This window comes from Acanthaster planci, linkage group LG07 (assembly GCF_054643075.1).
Source record: "Acanthaster planci isolate LZ-2023a linkage group LG07, COTS_SCS, whole genome shotgun sequence".
Classification (NCBI taxonomy): Eukaryota; Metazoa; Echinodermata; class Asteroidea; order Valvatida; family Acanthasteridae; genus Acanthaster; species Acanthaster planci.
Genome location: NC_141783.1, coordinates 17,529,162 through 17,548,522, shown reverse-complemented (window position 1 = coordinate 17,548,522; position 19,361 = coordinate 17,529,162). Strand labels below are relative to the sequence as shown.

The following is a 19,361-nucleotide window of genomic DNA, read 5'->3' as shown; positions in this document are numbered from 1 at the left end:
CTTTTATTCATTTCTTTCGTGTTTTTTTTACTAATCGCCCATTTTCCCGCAAATATACAAACTCAAGTTCTTTAGGAAATCAAAAATGTGCTTGGTAGGGGACGGATTTAAAACCTTCAATATCCCTAATTCATAAAATCCTGATTTTTTTTCTAAAAATCATAGAGAATTAATGCCCATTCATTGTGGTGCGAGGTGAAAGAAACATGTCATATCAGAACTTTGGAAGACAACAGAAATACCGAAAGGCGCGTTGCATGCAATAGGTGCTCCCTCAAAAATATTTCAGGGACGTTACCTATCTCACGATCTCCGCCCCTCGGGAGACAGCGGAGTGTGGAATAAGCTGCGCGCCGCGCAGTTCTACGGCTTAATAATAACGAGAATAATAACACATTTTCACCAATTTCATCATGATGCTCCATGGTGCCTTACAGTATTTAGGACATTAAAAATAGAATTAGTAAGATAATTAAGACGACTTAAAAATAGTTTTGCCTGTTATGGGAAATACACATGTACATGTACAGTGTGTACATGTACATGTAGGTGTTACGTACTTGACTGTGGCTTGAAATCACATGCGCGGCTTCAGCCACAACCATAGTCTTGATTTCAAGACGTTGAAGCTCGATAGCGGACACCGTGCATCGTGCGCCCCTAACGACTCATAATTAGACTGTGCGCCAGCTAAGTAAAAACTAGTTGTGCGAGGGCGCTCAACAGAAATACTATCGATCACTGACGTCTTGGGCCAAGACTACCATAACCATAGACTCGTACGTAATTTCAAGCCAAAGCCAAGTTATTCGAACAAGTGAGGTCCGCGTGCCTGGACATATAATAATGGTAGAGGGCGCTGCATAAATGAACAGCACCGAGTCTGGTTCCGTTCATCTTTTTACAATTTCTCACACTGTGCTCCGCGTGCGAAATTGGGCCTAGGTTGCGGCGGGAACTAAGTGGTGCGATTTCCTCACATGGCCGTGTAAGGAATTTACAGCAGCTGTGGTATTTTGCGAAAGAAATCAACCCAAAATGTCGGCACATTTTGTCCCTCCTGTTATTCAAGAGAATCCCACTGGATGGGGGCCGTGTGCGGTACCGGAGCAGTTTAAAGATATTCCGTATCAGCCATTTTCCAAAGGAGATCGACTTGGAAAGGTAGGCCCAGGCTTTGGCCCCTATCAATTTTGCCTGTAAAAAAAATACGTCTGGTTCGTTGGCCGTCATGCATGGCCGTTTTTGCGCCAGCTCGGGGACAACATGACTCAGAGACGACTTGATCAACATTCAGGGTTTTCAATTTTGAGGGAAATTAATAATTATTGATATTAAATGACGACATCACCCTGGACATAGACACAGATCATGTACAGATGTACGCATGCATATTACCATATTAATTAACGAACCATGTAAGCATAGTGATGTTGTCAAAGTTGCTTGGTACATATAGAGTGTCTGCGATTGGTTAGGCAATGTAAATATGGAACCAGATGATATTTCTGTCACACTAAGATCCCCCAAAAACCCACTGCACATGGTAGGTTGCCTTGCCAGTAACAACAGCATATTTATCAATGTAGTGCTGTGCCGATTACTTGATCACTTATCAGATATTTAAATATTATTTTCCGAATTTGAATATTTGAATTAAAAATTCATGAAAAGGAAGGGAAAATTTTCTTTTGTTTTAAATGAGAAAAAGTGCACTAAGGAGGCTTGTTTCAAGCGAATTCATATGAAAAGCGACAGAAATCTTACAACAGTAAAAAGTAAATTATTCATTTAATAATTAACCCTAAGTTTTAACCATCCTCAGTCCTTCCAAATTTTCCGGGCAGTTTTGGGAGGATTTTGGAAGATAGACGCTGCATGGCAAAATTGCATTACTGATTGTGAAGGATGCATACGGATTGAGGGTGTGTCCTCGCCAAAAGGGCTTAGGCGGTTAGGGTTAAAAAATTTAAAAGGAATAGAAATTTTCAACTGGACAAGAAGTATTGTTCAACCATTAAATCTTGCTCAATCGTGGCTGGAGATACTCCTAGACGCAAGAAGCTATGATAGTGATTATAATGTACAATTGTGTGTGTTATAGCAACTGATTTTATATACATGGTTTTGTTCATCAACAATATGCCAGTCAGTACGACCAAATATTCAGATATTCGATTGAATTGAAGGTTGAATATTCGAATGCTGAATTATTCAAATTGACTCCACCCTATATTAGTGACTGGTTCAATATCTACTTTGACATCAAAAACTTTTGGGTCCAGTACTTAGGGTTTAAAACTGCATCATATCACTGTTGACAAAAATAACGAGTCTTTTTATGCTCTCTTCCAGGTATCCGACTGGACTGGTGCTACATACCAAGACAAAAGATACTTAGGTAGGTGTCACAGCCCATGCTCTTTTTGTGACCTTGTTTTATCATTCCATGTTTTGTTCTTGCTATTGAGGACACAAACACATTCCTTTAGGTTGGCATAGTTGTTCTTTTCTTCCTTCCACCTCTGTGATCCATGTTTGATTCCCGGCTCAGTCCAAATATAGATTGGGTTTTCAGTCCCTGCTTGATTCCGCAGGCTTTACTCAGAATAATCCTCTTGGGTTTTCTTCCCATCCCTAAATCTGGATCTGCTCCTCGTTGTCTCCTCTCTGCAGGTGTCTTCAGGCTTGCAAGCCACAGTACCTAGGGCACTCTTGAGGAATCCTTGCTCTCATACTACTACTAATAAATGTCTGTCACGAAAAATGTAAATTTAATCTGAAAAAAGAAGTTGCTTAAAACTCAGTTCCAAAGTTATATTTTAAAAACGATGGCGGGTAATTGGGCACAGAATGAGGCAAAAAGTTCCCTATTAAGGAACTCGTTGCCAGATTTTTAACAAATATCAGTAAATCTTCAAGGTAATATGAAACAACGATGGGCCACTGTTTTTTCATTTACACCCGTCAACTATATGTATGCGTTAGTCAAAAGATAATTTGCTTACTCCTGAAAACATGATACTGACAAAAAAACTGAGTCAAGGAGTTCTTTACGGAACCTCATCAACTCACAACAGAGAGGTTTTCAACATGGGGCTTATAAAAATCGAGAAATTCTTCCAAATAAAATTTTGCTGCACCTTTTAAACGTTTTTCACTTACTGTTAAAGTTGAGAACGGGTATTTGTAATTGACCAGAATTTCACATTCTGTGCAGATCGGATTATAAACTCCACCAAAGTGCACCTTGAGATAAAAAAATTAAAATGGCGGGGATTGGCCACATATTTATTAATAATGGCTGAGCTGTTTCACCCTGGATCCATCAAATTAAGGGAAAAAACAGAGTTGGCTTTAGGAAAGATGGGTGTTTATTTTATGAATGGGTACAAATATGCCTGTATTTAATTCAATTTGCTCAGAAATTGGATGTCGTTGCTTATTTCCCCGGGATAAAGCCCTGTAAGTTATCAACTGTTCTCCCTAGGGGACTTAGGGGAGAAGATGGTGAAGAAATACCCAATTTTAGAGGTGGACGGAAAACTCTGGACAAATATTTCAAGGAAATCCCATGGAATTGTGTAAGGACTAAAACAACCTAGTCCACATATTGGCCATGGTGGGATTTGAACTACGGTCGCTTCACCAACCTGTCTCCCCCAACTGACATCCTAACTAATGCTGGATATGTCCAGGTCATGACTGTTCTGTACCACACTTTTCGTCCGATGTGTTCTTAACTCCCAGGGAAATACTCCTCGCAGTTTGGGTCAGGTAACCAGTACACGTACTACCATGACCAGGATGAATCCTCGTTTCAGCTGGTGGATACTGCACGGGCCCAGAAACCCATCTACTTGCGCAACCGGATGCGATTTAATCAGGTAATGTTTAGTAAACCTGTTGGGATATTTTGTCTCGTAAACTATTGGTGGGGAAATGGTCTGTGGTTAATAATTCAACCCTGAAAGTCCTCAGTCCTATTTTGACATGATTTGGACCTACCAAGTGGGTGAGAGTTGATGATCTTGGTAAAATGAACTTTTGCCTGAAGATCAGCAAACCAGTCACTTCAAAGGGCCCCCACAGTTTGCTCTGTCAACTGAGGGAGTCATCTTCTCTTAATTCTTTCTAGCCGCGCGCCGCCACGCGACGGGATCGTGAGCGTCGCGAGCAACGGGGCCAGCAGGTCAACATGCAGACCCTGACCAAGGCCCAGAAGGAGCGGCAGCGGCAGGTGCGCCGGCTGCAGAAGCAGTACGGCAAGGGCCGGCAGAAGTGGACCGACAAGGGCAACAACCGATTCTGGAAGGCTTCGGTGAGTACAAAACCAGTCCTCAGTCTTCCAATTCAAACGACATTTTTCTCACGGGGGGGGGGATTCATCTTTTTCTACAATTAGCCGAAACCTCAGAGGTTTGCTGTACCGAAGCTAGGTTTAATTGAAATTGGGTACCTGTATTGTCTCCTCTGCAAGGCAAAGGTGGAGACTCCAGTGTTGAATGCTGGTGAAAGTGCTACTACAGAACACCTGTCAGGGCGCTGTCATCAGCTTTATGGTGATTTGTATTACATTTTACAAAGAACCCGGGGAAGATGTGTGAGATTGATATTAAGCAGTTGGCATCACAGGATTCCTCAAATAGTCATATTATTTGTTTTGTGTGACCCGCATGCAGGGGCCGGTGAAGACACGGAATGCCTCAGTGCAGGTTCGCAGTGAGTGGGAGGTCCTGGAGGAATTAGACTTCCCTCGGCTCAACAAGCTCCGCTACCCAGACATCAACGAGTCGGAGGACCTGTGAGTTGTTTTTTTTTTACACAGTAACAATCAATGGCACGTCGACATTTTTGGGCAGGTATTTGTGGGTCGTAGGCATTATACAGGTATCAAGATTTCCCCCAAAAAAGAAATATCTAATCTTTCTCTGAATCCTGCTCTGAAGATGTGCATCACTGGGAAAGGAGACTTTTAAAAGAAAAGAAGAAATCAGGAGTGCTTTATGTTTCCTAAACTCAGGAAAAATTTTTTCTTGGTGAAAGCCTAGTCTTCAGTTTTGTGATTTGTTTTGCTTATTATTGAATATAGAGAAAGTTTAAGATTTTCAAGGAAATTTGCTGATTATTGCTCTGTGCACAGCCTTTTTTATCAGGATCTTGTAATTACTTTATTCTGTTTTTATCTGCTGAGGATGGAGTGAAGTTGTCCATGGCTGAAAATTCCTAAGGATGCGTCAAAAATTCCAAGCAGTATCCACAGCATAAGCCGGGGGCTCATCAGTCTCTTAGTGGACAATGCCAGCATTGAATGTGCACTGCGTGTGATTGTAAACCTCAGTATATGAGTTCGTTTCTTACATTCAGTCTTAAACCACGATCAGTTAGAGGACAGTAGGCCCCCACTTGGGGAAATCATATAGAAATCCTATGGGAGCCCTTCAAAACTTGGTCTGTATTTGTGAGGACTGTACACCTGTCGATTTAGGGTCAAAATCATTACGGGGACAGGCAAAAGTCCCCACAATCCAGTTCAAAATTTCCTAACAAAAGAAATGTTTCCACTTGGTACGGTGCCATCCAAGGTACGATTGCAGGTGTTCTTGCAGATGTACAAACATGCTGTTCCTTGTGTGGACTCGGGAACAAAACATGTCCACACAACAGTGGAAGTGGAGATATTGCGTAGATACGGTTACTGGAAAAAAGAAAAGTGTAAAAGCATTTTGGGGTTTGGGTTATTCCTAGTAAATGGAGGGAAACAGTTAAGGAAAGCATTAACAAAAATCGGGCTCAAAATAGTGTTCGCAGTGCAAGAATATTAAATACTTTCACTGAGTTTCCTTGACTTTGCAAAATAGAAAGAAATGTCCATACCAAGGCTGCAGTGCTAGCGTGTTCATGTGCACTTGTACATGGTGCCTTGTGGGGTGCCGGAACAATGGAAGGTACCCCACAAGGCCAGTTTTGATCCTTGTGGGGACTAAAGTGGTACCCCACAAGAAGTTCACGAAATACATATTTCAAATTTACTCAAAAAGGAGGAATTTTCAAGTGTCATTCATCTGTCACAAGTTGAAGTGTTTTATATAAGGGACATATGGTCGAAATTTCAACCCAGGAAACTGAATTTGGTTGAAATGGCAGTGATTTGAAATTTTTTCTGTGTTGTGTGGGAGTTTTGTACACGAGAACAAAGGAAATACCCCACAATATGTAAGGGTGCGTGTGTGTGTGTGTCAGAGGGAGAGGGCACTGCACTTGGCACAATTCTGAGGTGGAATCTGTGGTCCCTGAGGAGTGTGTGGCGATCTGGTACTCATGTTGGCCCATAGGAAGGCCACAGTTTATAAACAATGCTTTAGTCAGTTTACTTTGCAGTGTTAAAAAGGTTGTTAGGTATTCAGTCAGGTAAACTGAACATTTGGATTTTATGTTTTCTTGTTGTCAGGGTTACTTGTGGAGAGATGGAGTACTACGACAAGACCTTTGACCGCATCACCACCAAGTCCCAGCGGAGACTGGCAAGGGTCAATCGCATCTTCCACAAGGTCACCACCACCGATGACCCCATTATCAGAAAGGTACGCAGGTCGAGTTTGAAATCTTCAAAACACTTGTCTAATACATTTCAGAGTTTAGTCTGAAAACAATCTTGTTTATACTTAACAACTGTTTGCTTTATACTTTCACCGAAAAACATTTATTTTTCTGTTCTTAGCTCAATGTAATTCTGAATTGGGTTGCCACCTTAATTGGTCATGGTGTAATTTCTCTCTTTACTGTTGCATCCAATGATGTAGTTGGCAGGCAAAGGCAAGGTGTTCGCTACCGATATCATCTTGGCCACTCTGATGTGTTGCACCCGTTCAGTGTACTCCTGGGATATAATCGTACAGGTAAGAATTGTTGCAGTGACTTCAAGGAAGTCCTCAGTTCAGTGCCTATCCGGTTGCCCGTCTGAAATTTTGAATTGAGTCATGTATTCTGATGCTAGAATTATGTGTCCCACGTTAGATTTTTATCTCGTGTATGCTCATGACATCAAATTATGCAGCACATACAGTTCAAACATGGATATAGCTTAGCTTAATAGCTTTAACAGTTTTTTGGGTTGCAACATTTAGAAGCCTGGTCGTTGGTACCTTGGGGGGACTTTGATGTCTTGATGAGGGTTCTGAATTTTAAATGTTACCTTCCTGTGATGAGCAAAGTTATCCCTGTCTGATGTGAGCATGAGGATAGCATCTGTCTGAGAAAGGTATCAAATTGAAATAAACATTCCAGTATCGTATTTAAAATCATCACAAGACAAGATACAAGACCAGACTCAAGATCAGTCACAAGACCAGTCACAAGACCAGTCACAAGACCAGTCACAAGACCAGTCACAAGACCAGACTCAAGACCAGTCACAAGACCAGACACAAGACCAGTCACAAGACCAGACACAAGACCAGTCACAAGACCAGTCACAAGACCAGTCACAAGACCAGTCACAAGACCAGTCACAAGACCAGTCACCAGTAGCAGGATGAACAGTGACAAGGAAAGCTCTTATTGCAGTTCATTTGAATGGCTTGTGACATTAATTCAGACAGGAGGTCTTATGATTGTCTTGCGAGTTTGTGTACTAGTTCTGAAGGGGTCTTGACTGCAAGACTAAAAACCTTCCAAAGTAGATTTTGTAACTAAATGCAGTTTATCACAAAACCAGTATCAGGTGATTCTGTAGTCTAAATAACTTTGATTTGGGGACTTCTGGGTTGAAAACTCAATGATATAACGTGTTATTGTACACCGACTGTGTGAATAGCATGTGTGAAATCATTGAACGCATTGACATACACTCACAGCCTAGACGTCTGTATTTATCTACAGCATGTCGGAGGCAAGCTCTTCTTTGATAAAAGAGACGATCCGGAATTTGGTGAGTATGCCACTGTATTAGACCTAATGAAACAAAACTCATCTGCTTGAAGATAACCTTAATGACATGTCTCATTTGCGGCTGTGACGTTTGCAGTAAAGTAGCCTTGGGACAGTGTCATTGCAGAGTCTACTTTCGACTTTGATGTCTTTCTGAGCATAACAGCTACAAAGTGACATTGTAGTGGGTTGGTTTACCTCCAGATTTGCTGACGGTGAACGAGACGGCCATCGAGACCCCTCAGGATGAGGGTAACCACATGAACTCTCCCCGCAACCTGGCCCTAGAAGCTACCTTCATCAACCACAACTTCTCCCAGCAGTGTCTGAAAAAGGTCGGTGCTGCGTCCTGAAGCCCTTCACAGTCTGAAGAGGGCCCAATTTCATGGCGCTGCTTACCGCAGGATTCCGCGCTTACAATTTCCATTCTGTGCTAACCACACCAGCAGAAAAATTCTGCGCTAACCTTTTAAGCGCAGAATCCTTAGTTACGGGATGTATGCATGCGCACAGGCCAAAATTCCTTGCTAACCCTTGAAATACGTTCACCATAAGCACAGAATTTTCTGCTACAGTAAGCACCGATTTTTGCTTGCGGTAAGCACATGAAATTGGGCCCAGGTCCTGCAGCTGATGTCACTAGTCTCAGCGTAACATTTTCACCACTCTTTAAGCCCTACGCCACAACGTAGCTGTGCAGTGTACTTAACCATAGATTTTCACATCTTGGATGAGGACATTGGCAGCTTTTCTGTTCATTTACGGTATTACTGCAGTCGATAATGGTCGAATCAAGTTGTTGAATTAAGAGAGATTTATGCTTTGCAAGGAAATACTGAGTAGTATTGTCAGCTCTGCTTTAGTTTTAATTCAGATCTTACAGTAATTAATTTAATCTGTTTGCACCTGCTGATGATGAACCAAAGTTATCCCTGGCTGATCATTCCAAAGAATGTGTGGATAACAGTATTGTTCTGAGGTTGGTATGGTTTCAGCTCCGAATGACAAGTAAGCCCATATTGTGCTTTCACAACATGTGCCGATTTCCATGGGGCTCATTAGCTTAGTACGCCTGATGCTAACTTTGACCATTCATGGCATGCGATTGTAAACTTCAGTATGTATGTTTCTACAACCAGTCATGGACAGTGACCAGTTAAAGGACAGTAGGCCCCCTATTGGAAAATCCTTTACAAATGCATTTTGACAATGTTTTTGTCTTCTTTGTGGGAGCCCTGTAGCAACTATCAAGGTTCTCTCACAGCCAACAAATGATGTCATTACCTCAAAAAACACCTAGCTGTGCATTTCTCCAGATTTTAGGATTTTTGACTCACAAATTCGGAATTTTCAGAGAATAGAGTCATTCAGGTTTCGGTGCTTTTTTACATATTTTGCAAAAAACGGATTGCAAGATTCACTTTATCATTGCCATTTGGGAAAGAATCCATTGCCATTTGGGAAAGAATCCATACCTTGTAGGTTAGATGAAAGCTGTGGAAAAAATGTAGTGTTGTTTGGCAGTTTGTTGGTTGGTCAGTTTGTCAGACATTCTGGTTGTCAGTATGGAGGTCAACATGTTAAAAAAGGATGTTACAAAATGAATTAAGGGTTTGGAATGTGTTATTTCATGCGAATTAATGTTTGTTGTTTCAAACAGAATGGCGAAAAGTATAAATTTGACAAACCCAACCCATTCCAAGAAGACGATGACTCAGAGGTGGCCTCTGTTGGATATAGGTAAGATCTACGTCATGCCATAGAGCTCCATTACTGCAGCGCTAACTCGCCGTGCGATAGGAATCCAGATGTGCACATTCATGTTTGTGCACAAACCTTTTGCAAATTTTTGTAAGGCATTTGTACAGCAATTTGCATTTATAACACCTCACCCACAGATTCTGTATCTTGATTGGCCGAAAGCGTGTCATGTGACGCTTGCTAGTTTTACTATTTTATACCACTGCTTCAAAAAGACTATACCATGCAGCCTCATTCTGAAAGAGAACTATACCAGTAGAAACCAAAGAACTATATCCGTAGCAACGAAAGCATAGGCGTGTATTTCGGCTCATAGCGAACAACATTGGTTAATGAATGTATTCAAACGTTGCTGTTCCGTTTGGAATTCTTGAATTAAATTTGATGACTGTAAATTCCAGTTTGGTGTTTCATTATTGATTTTTAGCTTAAATTTTGCAGAATCTGTGGGGAGGTGTTATAAAACAAACATTGACTGCTTTATCTCGCGGTACAGTAAAACTAGCCTCCCGAGGTGATCCATGAAACATTCTAGTTTCCTGAGGCAAACTATACCACTCGAAGGAGTCAATATTTGTATAATGTGTATCTATGTTCTGAAACAGTGCATCATCAAGGCCGATATATGCCAAAAGGACTACTAAAATATCGTGCATTGTGTAAGCCTTTTGACTTGTTCACGTCACATTTTGGCTCCAGACATCAACTCGCTTAGAAATATCTTCTGCTTAGAAGTTTAAGGAGATTGGACCCAATACTCACACAGTGTCTGTAGGGACAATGGATGATATTTTGTTTACTTCTTGCAATTATTTTTCTGCTGTTGACATTAAGGTACCGAAAGTTCAACATCGGGGACGACCTTGACCTCATTGTACGGTGCGAGCACGACGCTGTCATGATGGGTTCTGGTGGGGAGACACAATTCATCAGCATCAAGACGCTCAACGAGTGGGACTCAAAGGTATGAGCAAACAGAATGGCTTTGTGTCGAAAATTAAGACTAGAACTTGGTGGAAAATGTGCATTGTCAATATTGGCTTGGAATCTGTAGAGAAACTGACAATGTTCACATTCTGTCGAGACAAAAATTTGGATTTCCAGGAAACTGCCTTTAAAATGTGGTGGCAAGTTCAAATCATTTAAGGTAAAAGTTGTCTAAAAATTGGCTTTTAAATTTCATAAATAATGGCTGTTATTTTTTCAAACGGAGAGTGTTGTGTTGTGAAGAATATCTGTGAGTGAGGTTGCAGTGGACTGACCTCCCTCTTTTCAGTTTTAATTATTTTCATTCAGAAGACTAGTGTCTCTTTCACACCCGTAAATTCAATTTCTTTTCATTTATAAAATAATAGAACGACTCATGATGTGCAGATGTATTTATGTGGCATTCTTCCATTTACCTGACACCGTTGCCGTGCTTTAGGTCATTTTACTACATGGTGGACTTGACTGTAAATTTGTCATTCTTTGTTTCAGCAACTTGGCATCGCAGAGTGGCGTCAGAAGCTAGACTCCCAGCGTGGAGCCGTGCTGGCCACAGAGCTGAAGAACAACAGCTTCAAACTGTCCAAGTGGACGGTGTGCGCTCTCCTCAGTGGCTCAGACCAGATCAAATTCGGGTGAGTTCCAATAAAGCAACTTCCCCCTTTGGCTTCAGCAAGTTTATACTATGCCTACTTCAGTGTGTTTGGAACTGCCAACCGTATCCTATGGCCGTAGTACTTGTACTCGGCTTCAACACAGAATTTTCTTAACCCTAACCCCCCAAGGGTTGCTGGCCCTAACCTTCCCCTTTCACACAAAGTTAAACACCTATATGGGACTTTGTGCACAGAGGCTCTTGGATTTTGTTTTTCTGAGGTATGCCAAACCCAATGCAAAAGCCAGCTGTTATGGGCCTACCAGACCTATCCCCACAGAATTAAACACTTTACTACTGTTTAATTCTGTGTGGTTGGGGAAGATTAGGGTTAAGGGAAAACCAGAACAAATTGGTTTTCAATATTTTCCTTCACAACAGTGGACGTTGGTCCAGCTGATTCCCTTGTAATTTTTCCACTTTATATCATTACAAAAGAGAAAATCAACCGCACATGAACAAGATCTTCCCACTAGAGCTGCTTTTTCAGTTGTTAAGTTCTTAATTTGACCTGAATGATTGCCTTTAAATTTCAAACTTATGAGTTTCAGCATTTGTATCTCTGGGTGACTAAGATGACAGTCAACTCTCCTGTGTTCATTTCTCAGCTACGTTTCCCGGCTGAACCCGCGAGACTCCTCCAAGCACGTCATCCTGGGCTCGCAGCAGTTCAAGCCGGTGGAGTTGGCCTCTCAGATCACGCTGAACATGGAGAACTGCTGGGGCATCCTACGCTGCATAGTGGACAAGTGCTTCAAGCTCAAGGAGGGCAAGTACCTCATCCTGAAGGACCCCATGAAGGTAGACCAACCTCTCCTCCTTGACTCTTTTTTTCCCGTCCAACAGTGTGGATTTGGGTTATTTTCCTCGTTTTAAATTGTTGCGTTAGTGCTAAGATCTATGGAAGTGTTTCCATATTTTTAAATAGTTAAACAGAACAGTTAGTTCTGCCAACACTGGTCATCATCAGCTGTAAATAGTATTTGGGGTGTCTCGATCTCATGCTAGTGTTGTAAATAGCCCTTTTAAGAAGGAAACTAGCAAGGAACAGCTCAGGGGAATCAGGTTGGTGTAGTGGTTCACCTTCCACCTCTGCGACCCTGATTCGAATCCCACCTAGATCAGCATGTGGATTGATTTTTCAGTTCCTGCCTGACTCCATGGGTTTTCCCCGGAATATTCATCCTCGGTTTTCCTTCCACCTCTAAAAGTGAACATTTCTTCATTGTCTTCTTATCTGTCACTTAACCGTGTAGGTGGCGCTAAATGCACTGTTGGATGACCAGATTTAAATAAATAAACAAGTCAGTGCCTCTGTCTTGAATGCTGTTTTTCTCGGGCACAGAGCGATCACGTGACAGGGCAACATAACCGCATGTCACACACATCATTAGACAGCAGCCAGGGTTGTATGATATCACTGCGCATGCACACACGCACCCCTGCATTGCACAGGATATTGCAGGGACCGTTAACTTCTACTGGTCAAAGATTCTTAGGCACCCTTCATTTCCCTCAGAAAAAGAAGTGAAAAACATCAAGACGGAGATATAACAAAATACCTAGTGTCCCACATCACAGCAGTCAGTTATCAACTATGAGTTGCACTAATAAACACGTTTATTTTCAACCTTTGTCCCAGCCGGTGGTTCGCATCTACGACATCCCGGACAACACCTTCAGCTCCGATGAGGAAGCTGAAGAGACGTCCTCGGAAGAGGATGAAGATGATGATAATGGTGAGGACCACAATTAAATTGCACCGCAGCCCTCGTCATGCACGCACACAAACAATTTTGAGTTCACACAGTCTGCGATATTTGGGATTTGAAACATTTGAAGTGTGGACAGAAACTGCATTTGAAACAAGTTATGGGTGGACAATTCAGCGCCGGACTCAGCAATGCCCTGTTCTTGAGGAATTGGTATAAGAAAGTCTCTTGCTTGCCTGCTTGGGTGCCTATCACTGATGATTAAAAGTTATCCCTGTCCTATGTGTATCTGAGGACATTGGAACTCCTGAGATGGGCACAGATGTATACTTCCCTCTGGTGAAATTGTACAGCATTAAAACATTCACTTTTGACAATCTCAATCACAATGCTTTCCCATTTATTTTCATCTGTAGATGAAGAGGCATAAAGTCTAAAGAAATTCCATGGAGATACTCGTCGGGGATCTTCAAGTCGTCACCAGGTCTTGCAAATCAAATCTCTGCACAACACAAACTTTATCCTCTCGTATTGAGTTCCCGAGTCTCATTTTGCCTTTGCTCCGGTAACTCTAGTTACCGTTCCATGCAAGCCTCAAAATGAATTTTGAAATTGTTAAATGTGTGTCAGGGCAGTCCGGCAAGCTTTTATTGTAATCAAGTAGAAAGCAAATTGTATTTCTGTAGAGCAGGTCAATATTCTCTAACAACTAAACAGTGGTACGATAAACGTTTCTTCATCAGAGCATACAGAGGCATCCTGAATCAAGATTTTCCTTTAAGAGACCGTCACAGGTAGACAGCAGTGTTTTGTATGACATCTGTGGCCCAGTTTAATATTTATTTCATCGAGATACGAAGCTGTTTCAGTTTTTATCACTTTCGTCAATGATGTATGAGACTGCTATTAGATTGTTCAGATTAGGAAGGTTGCAGTCCAGCAGTTCAGTTCAGTCAGCCTGTCCCTTACTTTCCCTTTTAAACTCCACTTTGCGAAGTTGTAATTTTGTTCCAGTCCCTTAAAACCATCAGGAGTCATGTATTGTTATTGAAAAGGGCTAGACATTTCCAAGGAAAAAGCAAAGTCTAAGAGAATTGTTTTAAACGAGTGGATTCGGCTTCAACTTTGGTTATGCTGGTTCCAGTCAGAGTTTGAACATATGGTTTCGAACACTGCTTCAAAATGGCTGGAACCAGCGAAACCAAAGTCTAAGTGGAATCCATTCATTCAAAAAACGCTCTGTGACAGTGGAAGCAGAGGTCATAACCTGTCTTGTAATAAGCCATGTGCGAGTTAAATTTGAATAAAATCTGGTACACCGAGTTATTTGATTTCACACAAACGTAAAAACTTTAATTCCCCAGACTAAAGACGCTGTTGCTATACCTCGTGATTTGGGGCATCTCTGGAATGGACTGGTTCCTTTGTGCCCTTCTTATCCATTGGGAATAGTGTATTGTTGCAAGGCATCTCTTATGTAACTAAGTAAAAGCTTGGGCCGAATCACGAGGTATAGGAAGTGTTTTTAATAAGGAGAATTGTTATGTTTACGTGAATTTAAAGAATTCAGTGTACCAGATTTTATTCAAAGGTCACTCGCAAAAGGCTTATTGGAAGGACCGAGTTCAATAAATGCCACTTACATATCAAATTCTTCTTTTGTCTCAGTTTTTTTCTGTCCACAAGAAACTTCCAACAGCAGGATACTTGACATATTTGAATACGTCAGTAAAATCTGTTTTACATAAACTCTTTTGTGCTTTATACAAATCAACTTAAATATAAAACTTGTATAGGATCTTTCATATCTTTACATGATCTGTTCAACTCGATACTTTTTCTCCTAAAAAGTAACTGACCTTTACTTAAAACTGTTCCTGTATATCTGAAAAATATTAAACATGATTGTTAGAAAAATGGAAAAACTTGAAATACTTGGACATCTTGTAAATGAAGTGAATGATTTTCACAATGATTGACTCTATCAAAAATACAAAACTAAATCACTTTTACACACAGTCATAATCTCTGTGACTTTGTAATTTGCAAGTGTAACACAATCACCAAGAACTTTATAGTACTCAACAGTTTTCTGGTGACATCTTTTCCACCAAAGAAGCAGACTGTATCCTTTTGTGTCCATTGCCAAATTTGAACAACTAAAACAACTGAATGTTCATTATTAGTAGCCCTGAACTTGTTCCAATGTTAAACAAATACGATAAACGATTAAATTTTCACGTCCTCAATACAAAAATGGTTCTTTTTCATGAAGCTTTAGATCTAAAAATTATTTGGCTCTTAAGAAAGACCAACTTTTTCAAAAGCAACCCAACCACCAGTATGTTTCAAACAAGTCGGTGAAACATCACAATGAAAGAAACGTGAACGTAAGTGCTAAACTCTGTTACTTGTCACCTCTTTTGCCCCGCTTTGTGCTGTCGCTGCTACTACTGTCAGCGGCCTTTCGTTTCTCGCCTGCATTCAGCTGGTCAAGGAGGCTGGGCTGTAGTTTGCTGGCCATGCAGTGGGTCCAAAGTGCCAGCTCTACTCTGTGGGGTGTCCACTGCCTGGATGGATCTGACAAGAGAAAAGGCAACAGGAATAATATGCTCAACAGACTCGGGCAATGAATAAATATTGAATTTTTTCCAAAAGTACATAAAGGTAAAAGCTAAGAATGCAATTATATTCAGGGCAATTTGTTTTGTAGCTTTGTTTGACACCAGGTTTTTAGTATTGTGTGTTGAGTTCAAGTGATGGTGATCTTCACAAGAATGGCGTAACACCATGGCATACTGTGGGCAAAATCATACAGTGTATTACCTGTGGACAAAATGCTGGCATTTCTCACCGCCACCTCCAAATAATGTTTTGTCCTCTGTACATGTATACTGAACCGTAGTGAGAAATTAAATCCCCAAATGAGCCTAATGACTCATTTTTGTGCCCATTCAACAGAAAATTGGTCACATGTCCTGTGCATAATACTAATGAAATCTGACATGTGAAGTGGTCCCACACAATACTAGCACAAAGTTAGTGCACTCAATCGGTTCCCATGGGTAGGCCTCACATTTCCTCCAGCAGTCCTTACATGAAGATGCTAGATCCCAGACTGTAAGGCCACTTTTCATTTGTGCAAAGCACACAAATTTTCTATACAAAGGAAATACCTGCTGAGCAAAAGCAGTTAGCAAACACAATGGCATGCACTGCACACAACTTGGGACTGACTCCATGCCGATCTTCGCTCAGCACCGAAGTTTGCTAAGCAATCCCTCACCTTCCTTGTTGAGCCTCTTGACGCATGCAGTGACCTCGGCCGTGTACTGCTCGTACTGTGCTGCGGTATACTTCAGTGGGGCTAAGCCTGGTATGGGTAACATGCTCTCATCGGCCATGAAGGCAGCATGCTGCGGAGCTCCGGCTGCCAAAATGGCTGCAAAAGTAAAAGGCAACATCAGTCTAATATGTTGGTGAATCAGTCTCCAGACAACTGACAGAGCTAGCCCAGGTTGGACGGCAGTCTTCATTTTGTTATGAGTAACATAGTATTGTCAGGGAATCCACCTGGGCCAAGACAGAGCATCCTGCCTGAAACATTGAGTTCACCGGTTCTTTTCACAACCTCAGGCAAGAAATTCACATGATGTTACCTCAACCCTTCAACTCATTACACCCGTCATGCAAATCTTAGTACATGTTTATTTTCCTTTTCAAGAGTACTTCAAGCAGACAATAAACTCCTCCTATTGGGTCCACCATACCTCATGCAGGCTAAAGTCAGGTGCCAGTATCTTGACTCACCGGAAGCTGTTGCTGGTCCCACTGCACTCAGGACGGTCAACTCCTTGAGGGCTTTGGTCAAGTTGGGTAGGCTCTTAAAGGCAGCCTTGCTTGCCGATTCTACCAACTCGGGTTTGTTGCTCTGCACCATGTCATACAGTCTGGGGCGGAACTTGCCCCGCTGGAGTGAAAAAAAAAGGTGTTGAAACATCAGTGGAGTTAATATTGGACCGTGTAGATGCACACAGCAGTAGCGAGGATGAGTTAGAGAAAAAGCTTATTTGATTCATCCAACTCAAGATGAGAATTCTCACAGGTCTGGAGGACAAAGTAATTGAGCTTTTTAATCGCTGCAAACGAGCCAAGTCATATTAGTAGCATGGTTGAAAGCACCAGTGGATGAACATGCCATTGTCAAAATTCATCTGAGTAGCCTTGTGACTTGATTCATGACTGAGTAACCTGTGGTGGACTCACTAGGACTTGCGATAGCTCACTTATTGAATACTATGCATGGATGTGGTTTCAAAATTCATCCACCCACAATAACCAACATCAATTCCCTTGGAAGAAAATCTTACTCCCCAAGGGTCTCCTTTGCAGTTTAATATGCCAGTTTTTACACATGCCCTACCTCATTTTCCCCTCAAGCTATAGTTTGTGAAAGTCTCCACTTATGAGTGTCGGACACGATCAGTCAGTCTGCATGATTGATTGATTGACTGATTGACTGTTCAGTTCAGTTGATCCTGTAGCACAATCTGTCATTCTTCCATTGTCAACCAATTACTTTTGTCTTTCTCAATTGTGAAAGACTTCAACGAAAAGTGGAAGTGAGTTCTGAGATTTTCTAGAGGAGCAACCGATAGGGGAACGTGATGGATCAGGTTGACCAATAGCACTAAACACTCATAAATTTCAAAAACTACTTGAGTGAAAAAATTCGATATGGGTGAGTCAATAAGACAGTAACAAACCAAAGGCTATTAAAGACTTTATGTCTCTGCAAGCCACCTTACTTAAGCAAGGAACATTCTTCAACAAAGCTTCTCTCACAGTGAGTTTCCATTTCATGAGTTTGGTGATCTCCTCGTGAGTGATATACTTGGGGTCTCGCTCCTGAATGAGCTTGGGTAGTTTCTCCTGGTACCTAGTAATCACAACAAAAAAGACAAGTGATAGTTGAAACATGTTAATTTTTTTCAAAAATTTAAACAAAAGTGAACGAGGCAAATGAAACTGTAATCTTAGGTGGGCAGAAGGCATAAACACAAACTGATGGCATGAAATAATTTTCTTTGTCAACTGCCAAAATACCTGTATTTGTTACTTTGTCCAATCTTTTGTCGTTAATGATTGGCAGCAGTTTTGGTTTTCACTTTGCTAGTTTTGTTTAGTTGATTGATTGTTTAGGGGCCCTTGCCCACCATTTATCCAGATCCAGGAGCTCTTTCTTGCCTCCCGGCTTCTTGATGCTGGAGGCTTTCAGCTCCATTACGTTGCCATAGAGACCCAGCGTCTTCTCCCAAGTAGCAGCACTGCCAGAGGTGAAGAACTTTGTTGTGCTCATGCTCCTGACTGAATAGTAAAATTGTTTTCAGTGACTCTTCCAACATGTCCAATTTTCTCATTACAATATCACATGTCTATCCAATATCCAAAAGCATCCAATTTGCTTGTAAAATACATTTTGCAAGTTTTTTGTTTTACTTTCTGATGTTCCCGTACTTTCCCCATCAAATTCCCCAACACAGCAACAACAAAAAGCCCTCGCTGGAAAGTACATCCAGTCTTTCTAAACATGACATGAATTGTTAACATATTTTTAATCATATCAAAATTTCATTGTAAAATTCATTGGCCTAATTTAACTTCAGAAATTATTCTCGTTTTACACGCCAAATTCCACAGTAAACATCTACATGTAGGTTGGACGCCAGTCTTCATTACATCCCTCCGTAACGTAGTCAGGGAGTCCACCTGGGTTTGGCTAGACCCCAAACCTGCTAACCATGATCTAACTTCTAACTATAACGGGTTCTGATATTTTCCTTCTAGGCCTACATTTTCTAACTTTTTCATGTAAGATTTTCCAAAACACCATCAACACATGCTATTTTAATTAAAATGAGGTTTTTACAAAAGTTAAACCAGTTTATGACGGTATGCATTGGTGTGGTACGTGTTGACGGGTGGGTGGATGGCTGCTATTCTTACGCCCGAAAGCCACCTTCTTAATGTTTGAAAAATCGGTATTTTACGAGTTTACAAACAGACACGAGAGCTTACAGTCACATGTACTTCCTTTGAATCAATCAAATGTCACATGTCAGACAAGACATAGGCCTAACCATAGACCTGGAGGGGAAAACACAACTTGAATCCTTTGAATGTAAACAATCGTGCCTCACATTTCCCGCGGGTTCAGCAAACCCCACTTCCGGTCCTGTGACCAGTGTTCTCCAATGAGAAATTGCGTGCTGTATCTAATGAATATCACCTGGTTAAAAAAATAACCAATCAAAAAA

The 19,361-nt window shown here is 41.3% G+C and overlaps 2 protein-coding genes across 4 annotated transcripts; one reads left to right on the top strand and one right to left on the bottom strand.

The window, feature by feature from the left end:
• Positions 1-935: 935 nt before the first annotated feature.
• Positions 936-14,695, top strand: eif3d (eukaryotic translation initiation factor 3 subunit D). 2 transcript variants are annotated; one of them, XM_022236916.2, is made up of 15 exons: positions 937-1,164; positions 2,356-2,401; positions 3,751-3,887; positions 4,139-4,321; positions 4,683-4,804; positions 6,452-6,584; positions 6,804-6,899; positions 7,882-7,930; positions 8,134-8,264; positions 9,590-9,669; positions 10,525-10,654; positions 11,170-11,312; positions 11,941-12,133; positions 12,975-13,071; positions 13,461-14,695. In XM_022236916.2, the coding sequence occupies exons 1-15, from the start codon at positions 1,039-1,041 to the stop codon at positions 13,472-13,474; spliced, it is 1,680 nt and encodes a 559-aa protein (XP_022092608.2). In that variant the 5' UTR covers positions 937-1,038; the 3' UTR covers positions 13,475-14,695. The 2 variants fall into 2 exon arrangements, with proteins under 2 accessions (XP_022092607.2, XP_022092608.2); XM_022236915.2 differs by lacking the exon at positions 13,461-14,695 and having other exon boundaries at positions 936-1,164; positions 12,975-13,103.
• Positions 14,696-19,279, bottom strand: LOC110980331 (uncharacterized). Of its 2 annotated transcripts, none has more exons than XM_022236919.2 (6): positions 19,123-19,279; positions 18,261-18,411; positions 17,890-17,983; positions 16,855-17,014; positions 16,331-16,486; positions 14,696-15,624 (listed from the first exon to the last, which is right to left on the bottom strand). In XM_022236919.2, exons 2-6 carry the CDS (start codon positions 18,401-18,403, stop codon positions 15,452-15,454), a joined length of 726 nt encoding a protein of 241 aa, XP_022092611.2. In that variant the 5' UTR covers positions 18,404-18,411; positions 19,123-19,279; the 3' UTR covers positions 14,696-15,451. The 2 variants fall into 2 exon arrangements, with proteins under 2 accessions (XP_022092611.2, XP_022092610.2); XM_022236918.2 differs by lacking the exon at positions 19,123-19,279 and adding an exon at positions 18,974-18,992.
• Positions 19,280-19,361: the final 82 nt, after the last annotated feature.

What these genes read in the sequence shown, in the direction of transcription:
- eif3d (XM_022236915.2), top strand. Translation starts at nt 1,039, where the DNA reads ATGTCGGCACATTTTGTCCCTCCTGTTATTCAAGAGAATCCCACTGGA. An exon ending in ACCGGATGCGATTTAATCAG is followed by an intron (nt 3,888 to 4,138) that starts GTAATGTTTAGT and finishes AATTCTTTCTAG; the next exon opens with CCGCGCGCCGCCACGCGACG. An exon ending in AAGAGACGATCCGGAATTTG is followed by an intron (nt 7,931 to 8,133) that starts GTGAGTATGCCA and finishes GTTTACCTCCAG; the next exon opens with ATTTGCTGACGGTGAACGAG.
- LOC110980331 (XM_022236919.2), bottom strand. Translation starts at nt 18,403, where the DNA reads ATGAGCACAACAAAGTTCTTCACCTCTGGCAGTGCTGCTACTTGGGAG. An exon ending in TCATGAAATGGAAACTCACT is followed by an intron (nt 17,015 to 17,889) that starts GTGAGAGAAGCT and finishes TTTTCACTCCAG; the next exon opens with CGGGGCAAGTTCCGCCCCAG. An exon ending in GGGACCAGCAACAGCTTCCG is followed by an intron (nt 16,487 to 16,854) that starts GTGAGTCAAGAT and finishes TTACTTTTGCAG; the next exon opens with CCATTTTGGCAGCCGGAGCT.